At 49.1% G+C, this 23,592-nt stretch overlaps 2 protein-coding genes across 2 annotated transcripts in view; both read right to left on the bottom strand.

Moving 5' to 3' along the window:
- COL20A1 (collagen type XX alpha 1 chain) overlaps nucleotides 1-7,969 on the bottom strand; it is a 40,764-nt gene extending 32,795 nt beyond the window's left edge. Inside the window, exons 1-6 of the mRNA XM_072350061.1 lie at nucleotides 7,947-7,969; nucleotides 5,237-5,321; nucleotides 3,291-3,401; nucleotides 1,918-2,061; nucleotides 1,365-1,523; nucleotides 598-792 (exon numbers count right to left, since the gene is read on the bottom strand). Of these exons, the coding sequence (XP_072206162.1) occupies nucleotides 598-792; nucleotides 1,365-1,523; nucleotides 1,918-2,061; nucleotides 3,291-3,401; nucleotides 5,237-5,309 (682 nt within the window). The 5' untranslated portion in view covers nucleotides 5,310-5,321; nucleotides 7,947-7,969. The remainder of the gene's footprint in view (nucleotides 1-597; nucleotides 793-1,364; nucleotides 1,524-1,917; nucleotides 2,062-3,290; nucleotides 3,402-5,236; nucleotides 5,322-7,946) is intronic.
- Nucleotides 7,970-9,442: 1,473 nt separating this feature from the next.
- Nucleotides 9,443-22,562, bottom strand: LOC140259145 (DEP domain-containing mTOR-interacting protein-like). The gene is made up of 9 exons (XM_072350188.1): nucleotides 22,294-22,562; nucleotides 16,431-16,609; nucleotides 14,892-15,015; nucleotides 13,801-13,979; nucleotides 13,055-13,240; nucleotides 12,554-12,694; nucleotides 12,354-12,424; nucleotides 10,574-10,678; nucleotides 9,443-9,713 (listed from the first exon to the last, which is right to left on the bottom strand). Exons 1-9 carry the CDS (start codon nucleotides 22,422-22,424, stop codon nucleotides 9,588-9,590), a joined length of 1,242 nt encoding a protein of 413 aa, XP_072206289.1. The 5' UTR covers nucleotides 22,425-22,562; the 3' UTR covers nucleotides 9,443-9,587.
- Between the last annotated feature and the right edge of the window lie 1,030 nt (nucleotides 22,563-23,592).

Here is a 23,592-nt window from a genome sequence, read left to right as displayed (position 1 = left end):
ATGCGGAATTTTCCATCTTTAGTAGAAAGGAATAGATGGCAACATCCAACAGCAGTGAGATGCAAACGGGTCGCTCTCCTGTCTGTGCTCATGGCCATGAATATCTACTGTTATCAAGGGACCAAAGAGGGATGTTCTGGCCAATTTCCCTCCCACCATTGCAGAAGTTCTGGGAGCTGATCAGCTGAAGGATGTGAAGTTTCAACAAGGATCAGTTAGCTGGGAAACATGAAGAACAAGACCAGAATGGCAATGTGTGCTCAAGATGATAACTCGTATGGACTGTCTGAAGCAGGAAGAGGTGGTAACGTGCATCAAGAGAACAGCGGGAAATTAATACATTAAAAAACATTTTCCCTTCATGAAGGAATTTTTGTCTTAGCTCCAGTTTTCCTTTAAATCTTTAATGCTTTGCAGAACTCCAAACTCTTTCAGTGATCCCTGACAGCTCTCCAAACCATGAGCTAGCAAATAAGAGCAGTAGCAGCATTCATGCTCACTTAAGTGACAGAGAGACAGCTGGAAGGCTTGTGTTTAACAATCATTAGAGAAAACAGTGGGGGACAGAGAGCAGGACATGCATGGAACAGCTCTCACCTCTCCTCAGTGAATCCCTTGTGGGTTTTTCTTTTCCTAGAGACTCTTGCTCCACATCTGCAGTGGCACGCTGGGATGACTTTGTGGTTGGTGATGGTGTTTGTGTCACACCGACACTGGGCTGGCTCCTCATGGTTTCTCCTGAGCCCTTGGGCTGAGTCCCTTTGTGCCTTTTCTTTTCAGCTCTGTCCTTTGCTGTGCTCCAAACAGAAAAACAATACATTTTCCCTTCCTATCTTATCGCCATGCCACCTCCTCCAACCATTGGCTGATTTCAGCCATATTTCAGGGTTCAGAGATCAGGCAGTTAGACAGAGGAAATTCTGTTCTTCAACTACAGTCATGGGGGGACAGAGCCTTGGGAATAAGGCACCTTTAGCCATTGGTGTTCGTTCCTCAGGGAGCAGTGCTCACCTGGAAGATTTAGCTGGAGGTGCTGAACCTGAATACCTGCCAGCCTCAGGCATCCATGGATGCGCTTCATTTGGCTGGCATGAGGGGCAACTATTTTTAGCCTGGTTACTGTGTTTTAGTATTTAAGAGGTACATCTAGTGCACCCCATGGCAAGGGGTCAGAGCTTGATGATCTGTAAGGTCTCTCCCAGCCTAAGCCATTCTAAGATTCTATGAACAAACAAGGTACAAGGCTGAGCCCCATGTGTTACTGAATAAAAGTCCCAGACAGAGGAGATCTCTTGATGATTGCATTTCCATAGTGCAGTGTACATATAGCAAGGCAGTAGCCCCAGGACACTCTTTGTACTCACCTGGATGTGTCAGGACAGTGCTCAAGGGTGGTGGAGTAGTTTCCATTCCCAGGCTCTGCTCCACTGTTGAGGTGCCCAAAGAGGTGAGGTTCTTTCCTGGTGCAGCTCCCGAGTTCCTTCTGTTATTTCTCGTCTGGGATGCATTTTTAAGGTCCTCTACTATAGAAATCACAAATACAGGAAGGAGGAGTCAATCCAGGTGGGTCTGTGAGTCATGGTACAGCCCTCATCTCCTTGGCATTCACCATCTCCCCTCTCCAAGCTTCCAACAAACTAGTATAGGGCTTCACTACAATATAAGGGGGGCACTGAATATAGGAAATATATCCCTTTACGATAAGGCACTCATGGTCAGGCTGGACATGGCTCTGAGCACTGATGGAGTGGTGGGTGTTCCTGTTTGTTGCAGGAGAGTTGGTCCAAATGGCTTTTAAAGGTCTCTCCCAGTTCAAACAAACTCTTGATTCTATAATTCATCTGCCAGAGGACGAGCTCTGAGGAGTCACAGCTCCAAGAACTCTCAGAATGGTAAAACAAAGATCTTTCTACTTACTCACAAATTTCCTCTTGGCGAATAAGGCTTCCTGGGAGCCATTGAGCACATAGACCTGCAGCGTGTATTCCTTGGTAGGGCTCAGCCCCCCCACCGTGGCTTTGGGAGTCTTTGTTTTCAGCATGACTTCTTGCTCCGAGTCCCCTGAGGTAGAATGAAGCCACAGTTCAGAAACTGCTGGAACTTCCATTTAAGCTGACAATAGCAGAAGTACCACCAAAATGCAGAGAGTGTCTTTCTGAGGACCTCAATCAATTCTAATTTAATTGTTCATTCTGTGGATCTCCGCTTTCAGAGCTGAGAAAGTCTTTTTAAAAGCCCTGATACATGCCCCAGATGGAAAACCAGTTCCCACCCAGCACTAGTGCAACTCCCACTGACTTCTCAAAGAGCTGCTCTCAGAAAGGCCAGTTCCCAGAGAGTGAAGGTTGGGCAAACACCACTTATGGAAACATCCATCCAAGTGATGTCCTTGAGGTCATCTGTGACTAAGTGAGGAAGTGCTCTGATATCTCCAGATTTCTGTCCTGGCCCTTTGTACTCATTGTACTTAATGCAGTTGTTTTTGCTGTGTTCCCTCTGCAAGCTTCATCTCCCCCTAAGAGAAGCTGTCCTCTGCACAGCAAGAAGCAGATAAAGCAAGGCAGCTCTGCAAAACCACAGCCAAATACCGCACTGTGTCTGTGTTGTGGGGGGTGGTAATGGAGCAACTTTGGACCACAGGAACAAAGCAAAGCGAGGGAGGCAAAGTAGTCCCCAGAATTTGTCTGAGTAAGAAAGGTGTGTGAGCCTTTAAATGTGGAGATGGATGCTTTTGTGATCTCATCACCTCTAGGGCTGGAAATGGAGCTCCTCAGCCCACACATGGGGAAAGCCTCAGGCTTACTCAGTGTGAGGATTCCCCACGTTCCCGGGATGCCCATCTCTCCCTGGCAGGGGAGGAATGAGAAACCTCCAGCACCGGCTGGGCAAACAGCTGGGAGCTGAGCTAAAAGGAGGCAGATGGGCACAAGCTAAGATTGCACCCAGATGCTACTCCCCCATGAGGACGCAGTGCCCTTCCTCCAGCACCTGGTCTGCAGTCAGAAATCAGGGAGAGTTGGAGCTCATCCAGGGCAGGGAGCCACAGGCTGAGCACCTCCATGTATGGGGCCAACGACATCCCATCCCTGAGGATGAGACAAGCAGAAGCCCTACAGTGGCATAACCACCAGTTATAACCATTGCACAGTGATTTTTTCTGTCTTCTGCTCCTCTTTGGGCAAACATTCAGTGGTGCAGACAAGGAGAACGAGCATCCAACAAACACCCAGTGCTAAACAAAGGCTGGGAGCCCGTCCCTCACTCAGAGCAGTCTGCTGGGTAGCACATACCTGCCATGGGCTTTACCCGCACTTTGTAGCCATTGATGTTTCCTTCGGTTTCTTTCCATTTCATCTGCAGTCTGTCTTCTGAAAGGACTGTGAGTTTCAGCCGGCCTGACCCTGGGGAGGAGGAGAGGTGCACAGCTTCTCCTGCTGCCCCTGGACCAGGAAACCCATCGATGCAAATCCACCCTCCATCCTATGCTAAGGGGCAGCTACTCTGGGTGAGCCTTCACTACCTGCTGCTCCCAATGAGGAAAACAGCTGGGTTTAGAGAGGAAAGAAAAAAAAAGAAGAAAGAGAGAGAAGGGGAGAAAACCCGATAAAGTGTAACTAACACCTCCTGGCAGGACCGTAACTCACGGGCACCAGCTTGCATTGGTTTGCTGCAGGGATCAGTGAGCTGAAATGACAAATCCTGATGAAAAAAATAGTATCAGACAAGGAGGTAAAAGGGAGAAAGAGCACATTCTCTTATCGGCTCCAGATCTTTTAAAGCCCTACTAAATGTCTCAACCCGCGTGTCAGCCTTTGAATCAGAGATCCCTCAGTGAAATACAGTCATGCTGTCATACAAATGTCACCGTATGAAACATTCCCACTCGACCAGATGTGGGATGGCAACTCAACTTACTTGCCTCCCCTCCTCCCTGCTCCAGCACCTACAGCTGCCTTTCCAGCAGGCTCATTCACTTGCAATGAGCAGGTGCCTCCTTCCTCTGCATAGTAATAACACCTGCCCTCAAATGACCACCTCATTGACAGCTGTTACCAATCTCTTGCTAATGGCCTCAGATTGCACCAGCACACTATGTGTTCTGTAGGACTCCACGTGTTCCTGTTTTGGAACAGCAGTGGGAGCTGGCAGTAAGGACTTTCTTGGCTCAACCCAGCATCTGTGCCTCAACCTCTCCTTGCAGAGACTTCCTGTGGGCTGCCCAACAAGCAGACGACTATTTTGGGGAAACAAAGCTCAAATTCACATCTCATCCCATGGAAATGTGAAGAGGAAGAAAGAAAACATGGGGAAGAGGGGTGAGGGGTGAAATCAAATCTCAGAATCGTGCCGAAGAGAAGGGATAAAATATCATGCAACAATGAGGGGAATTCATAGAGGAAACATGGAGCTGTCTTCTTCTGGACAAGTGTGGTCCAGCTCCTTGGCCATCACTCTAGGAGCCCAGAAGTTAAAAAGGCAAGAATGTCCCCAAAGAGATCAGAAAGGACAGCATCCTCTGAAGCTCCATTATGTGCTGGATGCAAATGAAGCCCGGTGCCATGAAAGCCCCACTGTTTCTCTGCCCTGTGTTGGATATGTACTCTCTGATGCTGTAACCTTGCTCTCCAGCTGATGGGGAGGAAAGCCCAGACACACTGTGTGGAAGATGCACAGCACAGAGATAAGTCTGTCCTGAATGTGACGTGCCCTCACCTCTCAGGAAAACCCTGTGGTGATCCCTCATACTGGTGGCTCACATGGAATAGAAAGGTGGAAAGAAAATGGTGAGGTGCTATAGGTATTTTCTGCTCATTTACAGCACTGCAGGAGCTCTATATGCTACAGGAGGATGCACATCATGTACTCTCTTACCCAGATGCCACACATCACCATGTAGCTCCACAGTTTCACAGTGTAGGACAGATACAACAATGAACAGAAGCAACGACATTTTCTTCCTGTTTTTCAAGCTTAGCAGACCCCACAAGCATCCTTCCCTGCTTACACAGACTGAAATGCATCCCCAGTGCAAGGGAGAGGCATGCTGAGCTGCTGCCAGAGATGAGAACAGGCATTGCAGTCTGGGGTGGGATGGAGACACTCTCCCAGCACGGGCCCCCTGATCTCCTCACGTATGGGAATACTCTGCTATGAGCTTCCCCACCAGAAGGGCTGGCAGCTCAGCCCAGGTTCCAGCCCAGAGTCCCCCCCAGAGCAGCGCAGATGAGGTCCTTACCTTGCCCCCCTCGTCCCCAGACATGGCTCGCCACAGGCAGGCAGGCAAAGAAGAAGCAGGTGCGAATCAGCATGATGAGCAGGACCTGTGAGAGCAAACACCAGGAAGAAGGAGCTCCGGTTGCCATGCCAAAACCCACCTGCATCAGCTACTTCTGCCACCCTGCAAGCACTGCTGCTCTCTGCAGGGATGTCAGTAGTGACCATCTGGGCTTTGTTACTGTGCTGGGAACTGAAGCTTGTTGCTGTAGTGGACTTTGTTATCGCTCAATTTATGTGTCATCAGCTTAGGAATGAGACTTCCATTTGTTATATACATCACATCCAGGGTGCATTGGGATGGTTTTGCCTTGCTCACCTGAACAAGACTGAAGTGCGGTTATGGGCTTTACAAAGCCAGATGATCAGTTTGACTTGGAAATACCCTCTGTGACATCCCCAGAGCTGGTAGCTAAGGACAGCCACCCCTCAGAACTCACCCTACCGCTCACAGACCTCAAGGACCTCCTGTTGTCTTTGCTGGCCTGGACTTAGGTGTCATTTGGGACAGAAAAGTCAGGTCAGCATAAAACCACCCTAACAGATGGACACAAACCCTGGCCTCAGCCTCAGTATACCAGGTTTAAAACACAAGCTGATGGGTTTTTTTTGCATCACTGGCATCTGTCATTTTTGTGCTATGAAATTACTTTTGGCAGAGCCAGACCATACACAGGGTTCCTCCTCTGCAGTGACACTTTGCTTCCCTTCATTTTGATGGACAGGTATTTGCAGGCTCCTGGCAAATGCCTGTTTCTCCTCTGATATGTCAGCTTTAATGTGATGTCAAGGAAAAATAAATATGCAGGAGTGACCTAGCCATGATCTCCTGGGTTTAAAATCAGTTCAAAACCGCTGTAAGGACGAATGGAAACATACACTACAAGTTATAACAGATAGATGTTAACCATTCTCCCCCTGCGCACACACACATGCATGATACTCAGTCTGTGATTATTTTTTCTGATTGAAGATCAAGTTATATGGAACAACTGCGGTGTAACTGAAGCCCCTGGCCATGGGAAACACTTGCCTTCCAGCTAACAAGATGAAGTCATCGCTCATAAACAGAAGCATATTACAGGTGGGCCTTGAGATCTGTGCTCTCAAAAAGAGCAAAACCTGCTCTTCCTGCAGGGCTAAATGTGGCAATGGGAAGAGAGGAGTTTGCATTTCTTCCCATTCTGCAATGGCACTGCATTTCTGTGCTGCTTCCCTATGGCTCTGCTGGCAAACAGGACTCCAGCTCCCAGCCACAGCGCTTTGTTGGATGGGATATTTATATTAACCAGGGTTATACAGGATCCAAAATCCAATTAAATAAGCACACGGGTCTCTGCAACCTGCACTGAGCTGCAAAATCAGACCCAGCAAGGATCTTCCACCTGGATGTGCCAGTAAGGAAGAATTGAACATTGACCCAGGTTACACCCAGTAAGTCCCAGCAGTGTAGACCCTCTCTGTCACAGCACTGTGGCTGAAGCAAGGACTTCATCTCCTCTTCCTGACTCAGAGGCAAAACCATCAGCATTTTGCTTCTTTGCCAAATTTCATTTTCCTATTCATAAATCAAGAAGAACAAAGTTTTAAACGGCGGAAGACGAGAACTGAAAGACCTATCGCTTCCTTATGCCATAGGGTTACTCGCTGGACTCCAGACCCCACTAATTTCTGCCTTTCCCATCCATTTCCCACCCTTCCCATCTGCTTCTGTCCCCTTGGTGGCACCGTGGCCAGGCTGAGCTACGGACCCCTAAACCAGGGGACCACGATGACATCAGCCCAGCAGAGTGCAGGGAGCTGCCGGCACGCTGGTGCCTCTCTCCCATTACTTGTGTGGGGAAAGAATTTGGAGACAGCAACATATGGAGCAAGTGGTGAGTATTTCCAGGGCCTGGAAAATGGGAGGGGGACACGCACCACTTCCCGTTTGTCCCAGCTGTGTGCTCAGAGGGGATTTGGGGGGGTTAAGGCTATCTGAGATCCCCTTATTTGTCCAGGAAATTATAAGTACAGCCACTTCAATTACCAATGACTTTATGCAGAAATATCCCTGCTGCATTTTTAAGTTGGTGAGGATGCGGGAGCAGTGTGTGAATTCGTTCTGCCCTCCTGCAGCCCCATAAACCGGCTGATAGTTTGGGGATGTTCCCATTGTTATCCCCAGAGGACATCACCAGCCCTGCACAGAATGGTTGGCAGTGATGTCACCTTGTGGCCTTGCAGGTGGGCAGTGGCAGGGATCTCCCCGAGGTGCAGCCTGCCTCTGCAGGAGCCCATATTCCCTGAGCACTTTCCTAGTTAAAGAACATCCAGCAGATGAAGAAAACCTGTATCCATCAAACACTGCTTCTTCTTGCCTGCAAACCTGCTGCGTTTCGCTACTGAACAAAAAGCATCAGTTCTTTCTGCATCAGTCTCAAAAAAGTAAGGGATAAGGTCTGCTATGAGGCACGGACCAGGCAGGTTTAAGAACTTCAGCTTGCTGCAGACCCACACCGTGCCAACAGGTGGAAGAAACGCACCCCGAGCTGCTACTGCCAGCACCATCCCCTTCGGCATAAATTCCCTGCAAGTTTTACGCTGGTGAGCCACAAAAGAAAAGGAAAAACAAACAGGCAGCACCACAAAAGAAACTTAATCCTCTCTCTAAGTCCTGGTGACATTCACACCTGGACTGAAGCAAACAAGAGACCTGAAGCCACCCCTCTGCAGCACAACCAGCTCTGCTTTGAACGTCCCATGGCTGGGAGCCCCCTCAGAGCTCCCTGCTACCTACACACACCCCAAAACAATGCAGCCCCCGGACACCACCACCACCCCCTGCACACCAAGCACCAGCAAGGAGCGAAGAGCACAGACCTGTTGGAGCAGCTCTCCAGGAGGCAGTTCAGATCCTGCTACATTCTCAGATGTTGGGAAAGGAGCCCCCAGTGCCTCACTGCACGTCGGCGTGCCTGGAGAGATCTCAACAGAGAGAGCTCAGTCCCAGAGTCAGTGCAGCTAAGGGAGGGGAGGGAGAGAGGGGAGGAGGGAGGAAGGGGGAGAGGGATAGCGATTCCCCCACCTCCCTGCACCATGCAGCAGAGTGGTGGCCCGGACACGTGGCTCAGTAAAGCGTGCAAGGAAAGCACGAGCCTGTGCCTGCAAATCCCAATGAATGGGGCAGAGTGCTCGTGGTAACTCAGTGCTAAACCTCCATCTAGGAAGCTGCTTGCTGATTTCCTAGAGCGCAGCAAGAAGCTGTGCCTCCCACCCACTGTCATGCTCCCAGGGATGAACTCGGTCCAGCCACATTCACATCCCATTAAGTATTTCTGAGAGCCCAGCGCTTGTGCTGAAGGCCAATTGTGTTGCATTTGAATAAGGGAATTAAGCACATCTGGAGGCTCTGTGAGGCCAGGAGCTGATTCACGAGCTGGAGAGCAAGCAGTGCCTGCAGCCCTGACCTTCAGCTGCACATCACTGGAGAGCCAAGGCTTCATCCGAAACCTTTTGTCCTCACTTCCACAAACGGGACAACCGATAGTGGTGTTTCTCCTCCCAGCTGCAGACTGGATTTGCAGGAAGATCTCTGGCATTGGCCTTGCATGGCAACAGTGAGCTTCAGGAAATAAATGGGCACCTTTGGAAGTGTTGGAAGGGAAAAAATAAATAAATAAATAAATCCAAGTTTCTAAATACTTTTGCACAAGGAACAAACATTTAGTACTTAATTGAAGGTTTTCTTTATAATGTAGGAAAAGTTTTAAAGCACTGGGGTATACAAACCAAAAGGTAACGGGACAAGAAAACACAGCTACCATGGAAGTCTTGCCTTTCAGGAAACCCAGGTGGGAAGAGTAACCAGCCCAAAGAGTAAAAGGGCCCTAAGACTTTCTTCACAAGGAAGAATATACATCACAGCTGATGGCACAGCTTATGGAGCCATCATGGTAGACTGCACAGACAGCTCAGGAGTGCTCAGACATGCTTGTTTGCTTGATATCAAGCTTCTTGCTCCTCAGCAGCTTGCATCACCTGTCCTGCAGCCTGGTGGGGTGGCTGGCTTACTCCAAGACTTGGTTTCATCAAGTATTGAACTCTCCCACCAGCATTAGAAAGGGGTGGTGAGAGCTCAAGGTCAGTTAGAGCCGAAGATTCCAACATCATCAAAATCCAAGACTCGTCCATTAGAACGTGTTTATTTGCAAATGCTAAAATGCCTGACTAACATTTCAGAGTGAAAGATCAAACTTGGTCCCTGCCCACAGTCCATCCCTACTTTACAGTTCCCTGCTCTTCCATGCAGTTTTGGGATGAGGCTCCTCCATTCATTCAATGGCTTCCATGACTTCCATGATGAGAGTCCGTGGTCCTGTCATGATGAGGCTGCTGATGGTCTGATAGTCCAGATGCAAAACATACATGCCATTCACTGAGAAAACAAACTGGCACACCTGCAGGGAGAGGAAGGGCTGGTTACCTTCAGCTGAAGCTTTCACAGCAACTTCTGCTTAGGGCTTACTGCAGCCAGAGGCTGCTCTGCAAATAACGTGCTGCAAAAGCCTGCAAAGCCTAAAGCATCACTGCTCTATAAGCTACACTAATAACCACTATGCTATAATCACTGTTTCATAAAAAAGAGACCAAAGGGATTTAGACTGAGCTAATAGAGAGAGAAGATACTCGTTTATGAGCAGTGGTTCATTTCACAGATGGAAATGAGGCACAATAATAACATTTAGCAATTTGGTAGCAAATTAGATTAGGTGAGGAGAAACAAACTGGGCTCTGGAGCAAATGAAATGAATTCACACATCTCCTTCCAACCCTGCCTGAAGCAAACGAGTCACGCTGCCTCTGAAGAACCCCATTATTTCAAATATCCACTTGGCTGCAGGGTTCTGTCAGCGTGTGGCAATTGCTCACTCACTGCTCTGCTTCTTACCAGGTAACTGAAACTCCTTTCATTCACTCCTAAATCCAGGCCCGCAGCTCTACACACAAAACCCATTCATGCTTGGATGGTGGGTCTAAAGTGATGTTCAAGACCTCCCTTCCTCTCACCTGAACCAGGAATATTGGGCATTGCCTGGGGAACCAAATCAAGGCACCAGCCTGAACTTATTCTGCTCTCATGAACATGGGAAAGAGCTCCATGCAGAACCATGTTGTGAACAGCAGACAAACACAACCAGAGCTCCATACACTGACTCCACCTCTGCTGCAGGAGGTGGGATTACCATGGGGGATGTGTTCAGCCTGAAAGGCTCCAACAGGACACAAATCCTGCCCTGTGTCACTGCGAGCAATGTACCTTCATGCCTGCAGCAGCAGCGGGTCCTCCTGGGTCCACGGCTTGGATGTGGCACGGTCTGCCTCCTCGAACCACAAAGCCCCAGCCCACAGCATCCCCCACGATCTGCAAGCGGAACAAAAGCACTTAGAACAAAGGAACGGGCTGGATAGAGGAGACACTACAATTCCTACTGATGCTCCAGCTCTGCTTGCGATTCTGATTTCCATCTAGCATGGGACAGAAACAAAAGGACCTTCGCTCTTTGTTTCCAATTGCATTAGCAATAGTTGCCATTACTTTGTGGTTTTCTCAGTCTCCCAGGTAAAATGAGAGCATCCTTGGGCACCAGGAAACTCTCCATATAAGTTAAACACTTCTTCCACCTCCATGCACGACAACTGGGGACTTATTGCTCTTGCAAATATTGGTTTCAACGACAGTCTTTGTCTCTCTCTTTAATTCTGGAGGTCATTTTCATTCACCTGTGCCAGCATCTCTCACAGTATGGCAACGACAAATCCTTTCTGTCTTCCCAATTTCCTCCTCCATCTCCTCCATGCTCAGCCACAGGTACAGATTGGCTTTGTTCTTCCACTGTGTTCATGCATCACCTGAAAACTCAGCACTCTGGGGTCTTGGCCTTCCTGGACCGTTCATTTTTCTTATGCCAACATGAAGCTCAGTGCAGGGTGTGCACCAGGAGCACACCAAGCATTTCCAAAACACACGGACACTGTGGCTTTATTGTAATATTTGCAGGATGGGAGCAGCCCCTCCTAACCTTTCCCATTCTGATCTCGGCTTGTCAAAGCAGTTTGCCCTATCACTGCAGCCATATGATGTGACTAAAGGAGAAAAGGAGTTCTCAAAGGACTTTGCACATTAGCCATATAAATAAATAACAGCAAGTGCACAGCGAAGCAGAAGGCAATGAGCCATGAAAGGCCCCAGCTGGCAGAGTTGAAGGGCAGGGCAAGAGCGTTTAGGATGAGAACGAGTGGCACATCTTCATGCATGCCACACCAACCAGCTGCTTTCTTTTCCTCGTTCTTTCCCTCCAATTTCTCCAGCACATTTAACTTGGGGATCAGATCCAAACCCAGCATAGCGAGAGAGTCAGAAATAGCCAAGCACAACAGGATCCTCAGGGCAAGAACTGTCCTGTGATATTCACAGCCCCCAACCCAGGCAGGGCTGCCTTAATATGGCCCTACAGCTCCAGAAATAACATGAAAATCAAAAGCCCCAAATTAAGGGGCATATTTTATTCATGAGAGAAAACCCATCATCATAATACATGATTCTATAATGCAAGAGCGACCCTCAGATGTTCCCCTCTTCAATTCTACTCCGTCAGAAGCTGATGGAGCATATTAATATATCTTCTCTGCAACAGGAAATCAGAAGCTGAATAAAGCGGTGCAAAGGTGACATCTCTGTGACACACAGGATGAGTGTCAGAGTCTCAGCTGCCACAAGATCTGATTGAATCTACAGTTTGTGTGGAGCTGGTGATACAAAAATTGGATTTTATTTTTTCCTGTCCAGGAAACATTCTCTTTCCTGTATATCCCTCTGATATATATGAAATTAAAGCAGAGGTCACAGCGGTCACTGCTGTTTTCAGCCACAAGGACATGTGAAGACATCGACCCACTGAGACGCACCATGAAGGAGCTGGGATGAGGTGACATGCAATCAAAGTTTCAATGCTGAGAGGTCAGAGCAGCAGACAGAAAGTGATCAAAGAGAGCTCAGTGCTATCAGAGCAGTGACACTGTTAGTGATGGTCACTTACAGTTAATGTCTTCTTGACGTAGGGGGCCCCAGGGGACAGGAGCTCTTCATTGGTGATGGGTCTCTTTAACACTAGGCCAGAAGGTGACAGATCTGATTAGAATTGAGGGTTTCATACACTAAAGCACATAATAAGGCAGCTCATGCCCAAGGGAACAGATGTGTCCTGTGCAGCAAAAAGGACAGTGCAGGAGCCCAGACCTGATTTGGGGTTGCACTCAGCCACAGGTGGGAAAACCAACGTGGGAGTAATGCTGAAGTAAGGGTTGGAGTTTCCAGCGAGGGAAGTGATGCTGCTCCTCCGAACCGCTGAGACAACTTTGATCTCCTTGTTGGGCTGGACTGCAAAAACCAGAAGTAACAGTTAGCCAGGGGAGGAATGGACCAGTTTAATAAACTTCCCACATCAGCCTGACCCACATCTGAAGGACGTGCAAGTAGCAAATACAGAGATTGAGTTTAGGCAGAATTAAACCAGCCCTCCAGAAGGATGAAGAGCTGAGCTGGTGAGTTGTTTCCTGGAATAGGGGACTGTGATAGAGAATGCCACCACGCCGTGACATCCGCCAGCACACAGGACATGTGGTTGCTCCATAGGATGTCTGGAGGAGCACCCTATGGTTTATGCCAGAGCTACACCTCAGCCCTGAGATGCACTAGCAGCGTAAGCCTTGGTTTCACACCATTCAAATACACAGTTACCAGAGAGAAAGCTGGTGTTGCCTGGCTCTGGGTTGAGCTTGCGGAGGCAGAAGGGGCTGTCGGGGCTCTCGGACAGAGCGCGGGAGGAATTCTCACTGAGCAGCTCGGTGAGACGCCGCCGCCGTCGGAAGTTGATCCAGAATTGGTAAAGGATGTCGGTGTCCAGGAAGTGGTGCCTGTTGGAGACTGGGGAGGGCAAAAGAGGAAGGAGAGGCTGAGGGGGGATGAAAGATGCAAGCTATCTGGATGAATTGTTTTTAGTGCTTTTGCATTATATTTTAGCTTTTTTTCCCCTGACTGCTGGGGAATGCTTTGTGCAAGGAAGGAGGAACAGCAGAGCCGCCTCCCCAGGAGATGCCATCTCCCACCAGTACACCACCAAGCCCCAGGAGCTCAGAGGGCTCCCTGCCTCAGGGATGGAAAGCTGAAGTCCTGCAGGTGGGTGTGTAACCTGCAACCAAGCTGAGCACTGCACCCTCACAACCAGCCCTGGAAACAGTGTGGGGGCTCAGCTCTACAGCCCAGGGCTTTGAAGGACTGCAGAGCAACAGCTCAGATTGCAGCTCAAAGCCTCTGCGGGCGGTGGATTGCTCTGGCTTCAAAAGGTCACCAGCTCCAAACATAGCACTAAAAGGCCCCGTTGCTATCTCCAAGTGGGCACTTGACCAGCACTTGTTGCATGCCATGAATGGGGATTTGTTCTTGGCATGACAGCTATGCTCATCGCTCGCTTCCCTTCCTCTCACCGTGCTGAATGATCCCGTGCTCCAGCAGCGCCTGGCCCAGCTCCACTGCTTCCCTCCGGCTCTCTGCTTCTCCCTCCTGCACCAGCCACTCCACCATCTCGCAGCCCAGGAACGCCCGCTGGTACTTCACTGAGTTCTCCTCCCTCACCTTCAGGATGGAGCCCTCCACGCTCACCAGCCTGGCAGAGGTGGGACAAGCGCCCGTGATGCCACGCAGCCCGAAGCAAGGATGAGAAGAATGGGCAAAGCCAAATCATCGCTGCCTGCGAGCGGTGGGAAGGGAGGGTGAAAGGCACTGCTGCATTTACAGGTTTGTGAATCTTCATCCCGGCGGTGGGAGCAGACGCAGAGAAATCAGTTCAGCTGCAGCCTCAACTAAAGGCTACAGTGGAAAGCTAAGCAAGCAACCGAATGCGTGCCCAAATAACAGCTGGTCCAGATGGATGGGGAAGGTAAGTCGTGGTAAGCCCACGTTCTTCCTGCGGCGTAGCAGAGCAGAACGCAGTGCATCCACTAGAGGGTGCAGCAGCCTCAGCTGTAAGAATCTCGATGCTCTCATCCACTGCTAAGCAAAAGCAAAGGGAAAGCAATGCAGAGGGCACGGAGAAGCAAAAATCACACCTGTATGAAGGACAGAAATCACACCTGTCTGGAGGACATCCCTGTGCATCCCTGGAGGTGTTCAAGGTTTCTATGGTTGGGACCCTGGACGGCCTGATCTGGTGCCTGATTTCGTGGCTGGCCCATAGCAGGGGGTTGGAACTGGATGATCTTTGGGGTCCCATTCAGCCCAGAGATTCTATGGCTCTTGTGCAGTAATTTTGAGTTAGGAAGCTTGCTGGGAGTGCTCCACTGATGGGCTTGGGAGGGGAGCAAGTACAGAGAAGGCACATCAAAGCACACATTAGTTCAGAGCCCAGCTCCCCTCCAAGTCCATTCTGTCCCATAGCTGTGACACAGCTCAGGAAAGAGCATTTCCCAGGGCTGCAGCATACAGAACAGAAAGAGACAAGCTTGCCGTGGTTCCAGCCATGAAGCAGCACAGTGAGCATAGCTGTCAGACCCGAGGCCTTGGGAAGGGACTCACGCACTTCTCATAAAGGCTCTGTCCCCGCATGAACACCTTCACATCCTTGCTGAGGGGGAAGGTCCCATCGTCCTTGCGGAAGCGGTACAGCAGCTTGGCGTCCTTGTAGTCCGAGTGCTCATCACAAACTGAAAGGACAAGAGCAGGAGGTCAGTGTATGCAGGACAGACGGATAGCAGTGCTGCACACAGGCTCAGCAGGGCGTTATGCATAGGTTCTGCTATGGGAAACGTGCTGTGCCCCTCTCTGTGCTTCTCAGACCATGTTGTCAAATCAGCATCTGAGCCCTCAGTCCCCAAATCAGCCCTATGCAGCTTCTGGGAGAGGTCAGCCCTGTGGGAAAGCCCTTGGGACAGCTTGATTTCAAGCCTACACTCTGACCCGGTCTCTAAACTGCTTCATTAGAATGGGAATTTTGCCATGTGTAAGCAGACTTGGAGGAGAGGGAAAACAACCCTACATCACTGCCTCCAAAACTCCACCAAATCAGCTCCATCCCTGCCAAAAATATTTGTGAATTACAGTGTGTCATGACATAACAAGAAACTTTTCCCTACCATTTTGTGCCAATTCACTTCTATGGCAAGCAGACCTCAAGAGAGAGTTTTTCCTGCAGCTATGTGTGTACAACTGGGATGAAAAGCCCCATAGGACCAACAACAACTAATGATCCCACAACAAGCTGGAAAACCTGCTTGTGTGTTCTGCAGGAACAGGAGGAACGTGCTCATGATAAGCAATCAAACCAGCACCAGCAGCCACGGCTGTGCAGGTTTAAGCCAACTAATGGGCTGATTGGAAATTGTTGGCTGGAGTGATGGAAAAATAATCAGTCTGAAGTGTTAATGGTTAACCGAGAACTCGCTGCTTCAGTGCTACGCTTTTGTGGTAAATCACAGCAGTGGAGCTGATTTTGATTCAGGGCAGCTTAATGAAGAGCATGAAACCCAACAAAGAGCAGATGGCAACAGAGCACGCTGCAATGGTTGGAGGCAGACTGTGCTGATCCCTGCAGAAGAAAGGGCAGAATTCTGTAACTGCCACCTGCTTTTGCCTCCTCAGCTCCATCCAAATTGCCTTTATGTCCCAAAGACCTGGGTTCAGGTTTGCAAGAGATAGCAGCCAAGAGTGGCAGCTAAGCCCCCTAAATTGCCTACCAAGGGCAATGTGAAAACACTGTTTTATTCTTTTGGTAGCAAAAGAAAAACCTAAAAATCAAAACCAAAAACCTTTTGGCCCAAAGCCCTAAGAGCCCTTCGGAAAACCTCATTTAAGATATATCTGAAGAAATCTTTACCGCAACTGAAAGCATCTCTATTAAAGCATCTCTGTCCTTGCTCGTCCAAGCAGGAGATGCACTGCCAAATGCAAGGGCTGGGCAGAGGGAAGCAAACCCAGCTGTGGCTGAACATCTATGCATCTTCCCAAGTGCTTGGCTGAAGGCTGAACATGAAGCCCAGCTGCAAGAGTGTGCCTCTAATAGGCACAAGCAGTGACTAGACCAGCGGTCATCCTCTGGGGATGCACAGAGAATGCCACACACCATGGTGGATGATGTAGTGGTCCATCAGCTTCTGCATCAGGCGGATGCCCGTCTCTCGGTCTGGGGCTTCCTTGTGGTCAATCAGCCAGTCCGTGAGCTCCTTCGCCACGAAGCAGTTGGGGTAAGTTCGGAGGTGGTAACGCCTGTCCTTAATGAGCTTCCCATCGTGTAGTCGAAGCCTGGAGAGAGAAACAGGCACACAGCACAGCTGGCATGGCAGGGATGTCTCAGTGCAATAGCTCAGGCCAGCCTAGAGAATCCACCAATTGGTTGGGACTCCTGGAGAGCACCCAGTGACTTAAAAGTTATGTGTAACATCTTCAGTTTTACAGACTGCATCAATCCATCCCCAGGAGCCTCTTTTTAAAATCTCCTCCCACTCCCATCGTGTGCACTTTAATTGTCTGCACCAGACTCACTTTGAGACAGGAATTACTTTGTGCTCTAAATAAGCCTCTAAAAAGTATACGGCAGCTAACCAAAGGGCTATACCACAGGAAACAGTAACTGTACATGTATCTGTCATCTTGCATGGCTCTGTGCCTAGTTTTCCTTCCCCATGGCTGTGGAAGCAGGAACATCGCTGCCCCCAGGAGAAAGGCTGGATGAGGGCATTCAACCCTTCCAACAAGGACAAATGCCAGGCAGATCTGTGCTCTCCTGTGTTCCTGTACACACTAACCCACAGCACACGTGAGCACACTGATCCGAATCACACATTAGTTCTAGCTCACTCAGAGACCGCACTGCTTTCAAGTCCATAGGCAGTCCTGGCATTTTCTGGTTCAAACCGGGACAGTGTTGTGTGGAACTACAAGTATCCTGTCCTGAGCACCCTGATGTTATGGCTTGTCTGCAGCTCTGATGGAAAGATACATAGGAAGGCAGGCTGCTCAGGTGGGTATGGCTTTGGCTTTTCAAAGGACTTTTGCAGCCAATGAAGCCACAGAGCACAGAGAACTTCTGTGTCCCGGCCAAAGCCAACACAGCCTGGCAGGATACCTGACCAGGAAACAAACTCCTGCCCTGTAGTCTTTGCTGTTCCCAGAACACCAACCCTGGAAGGTGCCCAGTGCATGCAGCAGGCTCAGAGAGATGTTAAATTAATATCTTCTCTGTAACTCCAAGCCATTTCTGCTTTCCAGTTATTCATTTCAGCTCACAGTTTTGCTGGTATATTTTACTAAGGAATTAATCACTGCAACATTTCTTTAATTCCTCAACTCCTTTTGTTCTTTTTGAAGAAGTTCTGTGTACAGCACAGCATACGTGCTGTTGCCTGTTGGGCAATAGCTTTAGGTACCATACAAGAAACAATAAACTTACTGACATCTATTGCATAATAATGGATTAACCTGCAGTATGGGATTAACAACTGGTAAGGCCTCAAAAATGTTCAGATAAAACCTCTGTTGAATGGAAACATAGTAAGTGATGGCTGCAATTAGTGCTTGGGCTACTTCTGGCCAACACAGTTCTTAGCAGGTAGAGGTTCAGACCTTCCTGGTAACCCCCAGAGAAACACAGCAGGATTTGACAAAGCAGAGACAAAGAAAGCAAAGCAAATGATGAAGCCCAATGTGCTTTGCAGAGCTGACTCCTGGTATTGCCTTGACTGGCCTCCCTCAAACACTGAGCTCTATGTCAGCATTTTACTCTCCTTACCAGAAAGATTCATTCCCACAAGTAACCAACAGATATTCTGCATATTGATTTTACCTGGAGAGAACAGCTCACCCCACCTCAGACAGTTGTCTGCTATTTTTACAGTTTTGAGCTGTTTTTCCTTCCATTGTTTTACCGTGCACCCTCCAATGCAATCACACACAGACAGCAGCCACCACAAGCAGAGAGGCTCCTTCTCTCCACCCAGACAGCATCCCCCAGTGCCATAAGTGACAAGCAGGCCTTTCTGATATGCTCTATTTCCTTTGGAACCAGCACATGGGATGCCACTCTAGAGGGATGTTTGTTGGAGATAGGAACTGTTTAAGCAAGAGCCATCTATTGCTGTTAAGCGTTTGCATAGTCTACAAGGACCACATGTGTATATATTTATATACACACACACATCTTGACACTTAATGACACAGACCATAATCACACAAGGCAGTCTAAAGCAGTCTATCGCTGTGTTGGGACAACAAAGCCAGTGAATTGATGACTGTTTCATAACCACGCATCCAAATTAAAACAGAAAATGTGAAGGAAGTGTTGTGTAATGCAATATTATGACTTTTCTACATGCCAAAACCTTCCCCATGTACGTATTGCTACTTCAAAAGGACAAAAAAACAGAATAAAATACTTGCTGGAACAGAACAGTCAGCTGTTGTGAAACACCCCTTGTCTGGCACACCAGCTCTCTGCTAGCACATGCTCTTGCTTTGGATGGGCTGCAATTGGGAACCAACTTTTCTTTGTCAAGGTCACTAAGAAGACATCCTCATTCATCTCATTCATTCCTGCTTAACCTTGCTGAAAGGCAACAGCTTCCCCATTTGGAAAAGGAGCTGGGTTTCCTGCATGGCAGCTGGACCTTGGAGCCTCCCCAAATGGTGGAGCTCTCAAGGATGTGAGCACAAGGCTACATTCCCACAGTGATTAAATACAAGTGAATGACCCTGGAGGTACATCATCCAAATGATCTTTTTTTCCCTATCTTTAGAGGAAGATTAAAAAAAAATAAAAATAAAAAACAACATAACGCTGAATGCTCAGTAAAAGGAAGGAACAGTCACAAAAGCACCTGTGCTAAATAGCTGCTGGAGATGAATGCTGATGCAAAATAACTGCTGCAAAATTCAGCCTGCTGCTCTCCCATGTCTACAAGAGCATAAATGCTTTGGGAAGGTGAGAGCCCTGGATGCACAAGGCAGCCCACCCAAAGCAATACAGAGATACAGCCTTATTTTCCCTTTCCTATTTAAAAGCATAAATAGGACAACAGGACTTAGATCTCAAAAAGCAGTCCCAGCAAGAACATCTGTACATCCCAGTGCCCTCCTTCCCCAGCGCTAGACAACAGAGCAGCAGGATTCCTAAGACCATTCTGATCATGAAGTGTGATCTTCTGAATGACAGCCCAGAAGGGTTCCCTGGGGACTATCACATCAGGTACACACAATTCCAAACAGAGGTACAAACCAGGACACATTCAGCCCTGCACCTCAAAGTGAGCCCTAAGCATCAAAGTCTTCGCACTTTAACAGCCTTACAACCTGAACATCCAGATAAAAGCACTCACCTGGACAGCACCTGAAAGCCCAGTTATGTTCTTTGTAGGAAAAAAACCTTCCTTCTCTCCCTCCTTTTTGCTCAGGACACGAGTTTACCGAGAATATTTCATTTCTCAGAGTGATTAATGCAGCTTAGCAGAGTTAGTGGCGAACATTTGGTTCACTGACGGCGATGAATCCCCAGATTGCACCCGAGGACCTGTCTGTACTTGAGAAACCCGGGTTACAGAAGAGCATGAATTCAAAGTGCAGTAGCTGCTTCAGAACACTTCCATGCAGACCAGTGATTTGCTGCAATTAGGAGTGACTAATTGGGCCTCTCTTACAGAATGCCACCCAGGAATGCTCAACACCCAGTAAAACTGGGGCGACTTTCAAGCCAGATTTTACAACAGAATCATAAAGACCAACAGCAGAAGATGCACGGAATGCCTGACACAGCAGCCCTGCAAACACAGTGGTGACTACAGTGGAAATTAATACTTCCATCTTTCTAGGGAGAGGCTTGAGACCCAAACTCCTCTCCCACCACTTTCTTTGGGATTTGTTTGTTCCCGGCCATCCCCAAGAAGCATTTCCTCACCCCTCACTTGCACAGCTATTTCTGGCTGGGAAACGAGTCCTGACACTGAACAGACTTAACTCTGTGGCCAAAACAAACCGAGAGGGATTTGCAAACTTGCCGGCAAGCCAAAGAACCATAAAGACAGAGCAAAGGTTTGTTTGGCAGGATACAATAACGAGGAGGAGGCAGGGCAGGAAGCAGAGAACAGGGAAAACAAATGGTTGAGATTTTCTGTAGATGCAAGAGCTGATCAAGACTTACTGAGTGTGTGTGGGAGAAGGCTGCAAGGTTGTCTTACACAACACCTTAATTCCTTATTCTTGGACAAGCAGAGAAGCACAATCTTTCCCTCAGACAAGGTCATCCAGCTCCCTGCCTCAGTTTCCCCATCACTACTGACCCAACTGACTTCGGGAAGGTTCACATCACTGCCTCCTCTCTAACTGTCAGGATAGAGAGTCCCCCAAGCACAGACAAAGGTCTCAAGCACTCGGTGCAGTGCTCAGCCATCCCTCATTCTCCTTTCAGTTGGCCAAGCTCGGTGGAACCCAACTCTCCACCTTCCGCCCCTGCAGCAATTTACAGCCTTTCTGTGCTGGGAATAAACTCCTGCCCCAGCCCAAAGCAGAAGGATACATTTACTCTGCACCATACCACAAGCAAACAATTGCATACCTCCATCCCTTAGCACTCAAAGACTTCTTGCTGACATTTCAGCCCATCACCTGCAAAGCACAGGTGTAGAGCAATGCAGCCGTGCTGGATGAAGGCCACCTGACTCTCTCTAACATGGAGCAGGAGTGCTCAGAGAGAGCAGCTCTGGGGCATGAAGCAGCTGAGGCTGCCCAGATCTGCTCCTTGCAGCACCGTGTTTGCAAAACAGCATGAGTTTGCCAGCACTGTGCTCCTGGGTGCAGCAGCCTCAGCTCCTCACTGAAGGCCACATCACTGCCCTTGCATGCTCAGTCTTTGCAGTTTTAACACACAGCTCAGTTATTTTACTATCTCTCTGCACACCTGACCCCCTTCTTTGGCCCAAGCTATAAGATCCCATTTTAAACTTCAGTCACTCAGGATGAGAACAGCACTGAAAATACAAACGTGAATACACCTGCCCTGCCCACAGCATGGAAAATAGCTGTAACTTTGTGTCTCTTGTGCCGAGTTACTGAAACAAAGCAACCCACTCTTAGATTTGATGCTGCTCCTCCCCGTAAGAAAGTTCAGTTCAGTTTTTAAGCCTCACTTTGCAGTATGAATTGTGAAAGGTGTGAAGGTTTGATGCAGCCCATCCCTGGCAGCTGCTCTCTCCTGTTCACTATCATAAAAACCAGATTTAATTTCTGGAGCCAGGAGAGCAACAGTTTGGAAATGCAGCAGAGATGGGGCTGACCACAACGGCACTGTTAAATTCCAGCCACGTTGGCCACGGGCTGTGTTTTCAATACGCAGCTCTAATATTTACCTGGAATTTATCAGTCCTTGATATGGTGCAGATAAGTAAAGCTGAGATTGGTGTGACTCACTGAGTCTGGACGACGTAAGGACACAAAGTTAACTTTGGGAATCTGGTGCTAGCAAATATGGGCTCTGGGCTCTTTATGTTACTCGAGGATGTATTTCCTAGTTCCCACCCATATTTCATAACACAACAGAATGGCTCGAGATACAAACAAGCAAACTGCTCAAGAGCTGGAAAAGCTTTCAGCCATGCACTTAGAAGCAGTTCTGCTATTCTGACCCCATCCACACAAGGAATACATTCTGTGACACACAAATTTTGTTGTACAGCAGTGTGCGTTTCTGCCTTCGTAAGAAGAAAGCTTAGAAGTAGTTTGAGATTCAGGACCATAAAACAGCAGAAGTACCCAAAGGAAGCTTTCAAAGCAAAAACCCCTTTTGTCTTGCCCTGCTTCAGGCATGCGGCATCCAAGGGACACCTCCGCAGGGCTGTCCCCATCCCTGCTCCAGGCTCTGGGCTTGGGGCACCTTGGGGAAGTTCTTGCTCAAGGACCAAGCTTTGAAGCCGTGTTAGCGCAGAGCCCAGGCTCAGCCCTACCTCAGCTGCTCTCCGGCGATCATCACCTCCGCTCGGTAGTGCTGCTCTGTGGCTCTCTTCTTCAGCGCTCCGCTCAGTAGCTCCATGCCGGGCTGCGGGCGACTACGGGCCGGGGGCACCGCGCAGCCCATGGGGTGCAGGCTGAGGGGGGAAGTGCCCGCGGTGCGGCGGCCGGGATGGATGCGGGGAGGATGCCGGTTCCTGCTCCCCACCCCTCCGAAGCCGGAGGAGGAGCATTGCCGCAATCCGGTTTGCTGCTGCCTCGCGGTGCGGCGGGCACGGAGCTCTGCCGGCGGTGCGGAAGCACTGCGCGCTTCGTTTTGCTTCAGAACGGATAAAGCCGAGCAGCAGCAGCAGCTCTTTCTCTGCGCTGCACCTTTCCTTTATTTGATTCCAGGTGGAGCATTCCCCAGCATAACTCACAACACGCACCGGGATCTGGATCCCAGCCCTTTCTCTAGGTATTTCCTTCTCACCTGCTGGAAAATGGGCTCTGAGCAGCATGGCTCCTTCTTTGTAACAACCGTCACAGGGGTTTGGTGGGAGTGCCGAACCCAGGCCTGGGGCCCTGAGAACAGAAAGGATGCAGTGCTGCTGGAGTGGAGCCGGAGGAGGGCACAGGGATGCTCAGCGGGCTGCAGCAGCTCTGCTATGAAGGCAGACTGAGATCTGGGGGTGTTCAACCTGGAGAAGGCTCCAGGAGGACTTCATTGTGACCTTTCAGTATTCAAAAGGTGCTTGTAAGCAGAAGGATAGCAGCTTTTCCACACGGGCAGATGGTGATAATGCAAAGGGGAATAGGTGAGAAGATTTTAAGGTTCCTTTCAACCCAACCATTCTGTGATTCTCTGAATAGAAGAGCTGGTACTGATCAATCTGGGACTGTACCATGGCCAAACTGTTTGTGATGCTCTGGCCATTACATCTGCCTCAGGCACTGACTCCTGCCATTCTCATTACCTGAGATTTTCCTCTGCTTATCTCGCAGTGATAGTACCAAGTAAAGACATAAGCAGATGAACTGGGATGTGGAAGTGGTTAATTACAGCTGTCACTGCCATTAGATGCATGTGCAGCTGTATTTCCATTAGTTAGACCCAGAGTGCAAGCTGCTGGCTGGGAAAGAGCAGAACTCAGAAATGCAAAGGAGGGGGGAAAGGGGAAGGAAATGGTGTCAGCAAAGGACATTTCAACTCAAAGCCTAATAAAGCATCAGTAAACTCTGTCCATCCCTCTTTCCTTAAGGGCCCACCTGCCTATTGTTTGCAGTACCGGGACGATACAAACCCTTGGACTTGG

Source organism: Excalfactoria chinensis, chromosome 15, assembly GCF_039878825.1.
Source record: "Excalfactoria chinensis isolate bCotChi1 chromosome 15, bCotChi1.hap2, whole genome shotgun sequence".
Classification (NCBI taxonomy): domain Eukaryota; kingdom Metazoa; phylum Chordata; class Aves; order Galliformes; family Phasianidae; genus Excalfactoria; species Excalfactoria chinensis.
The sequence above is the reverse complement of the archived record's forward strand: the minus strand, read 5'-3'. Positions and strand labels throughout refer to the sequence as shown.

Coding starts and splice junctions, on each gene's coding strand:
- LOC140259145 (XM_072350188.1), bottom strand. CDS start 22,424: ATGGGCTGCGCGGTGCCCCCGGCCCGTAGTCGCCCGCAGCCCGGCATG. Junction 13,241..13,800: donor GCACGGGATCATTCAGCACG/GTGAGAGGAAGG, acceptor TGCCCTCCCCAG/TCTCCAACAGGCACCACTTC. Junction 12,425..12,553: donor TGAGTGCAACCCCAAATCAG/GTCTGGGCTCCT, acceptor CTTCTGGCCTAG/TGTTAAAGAGACCCATCACC.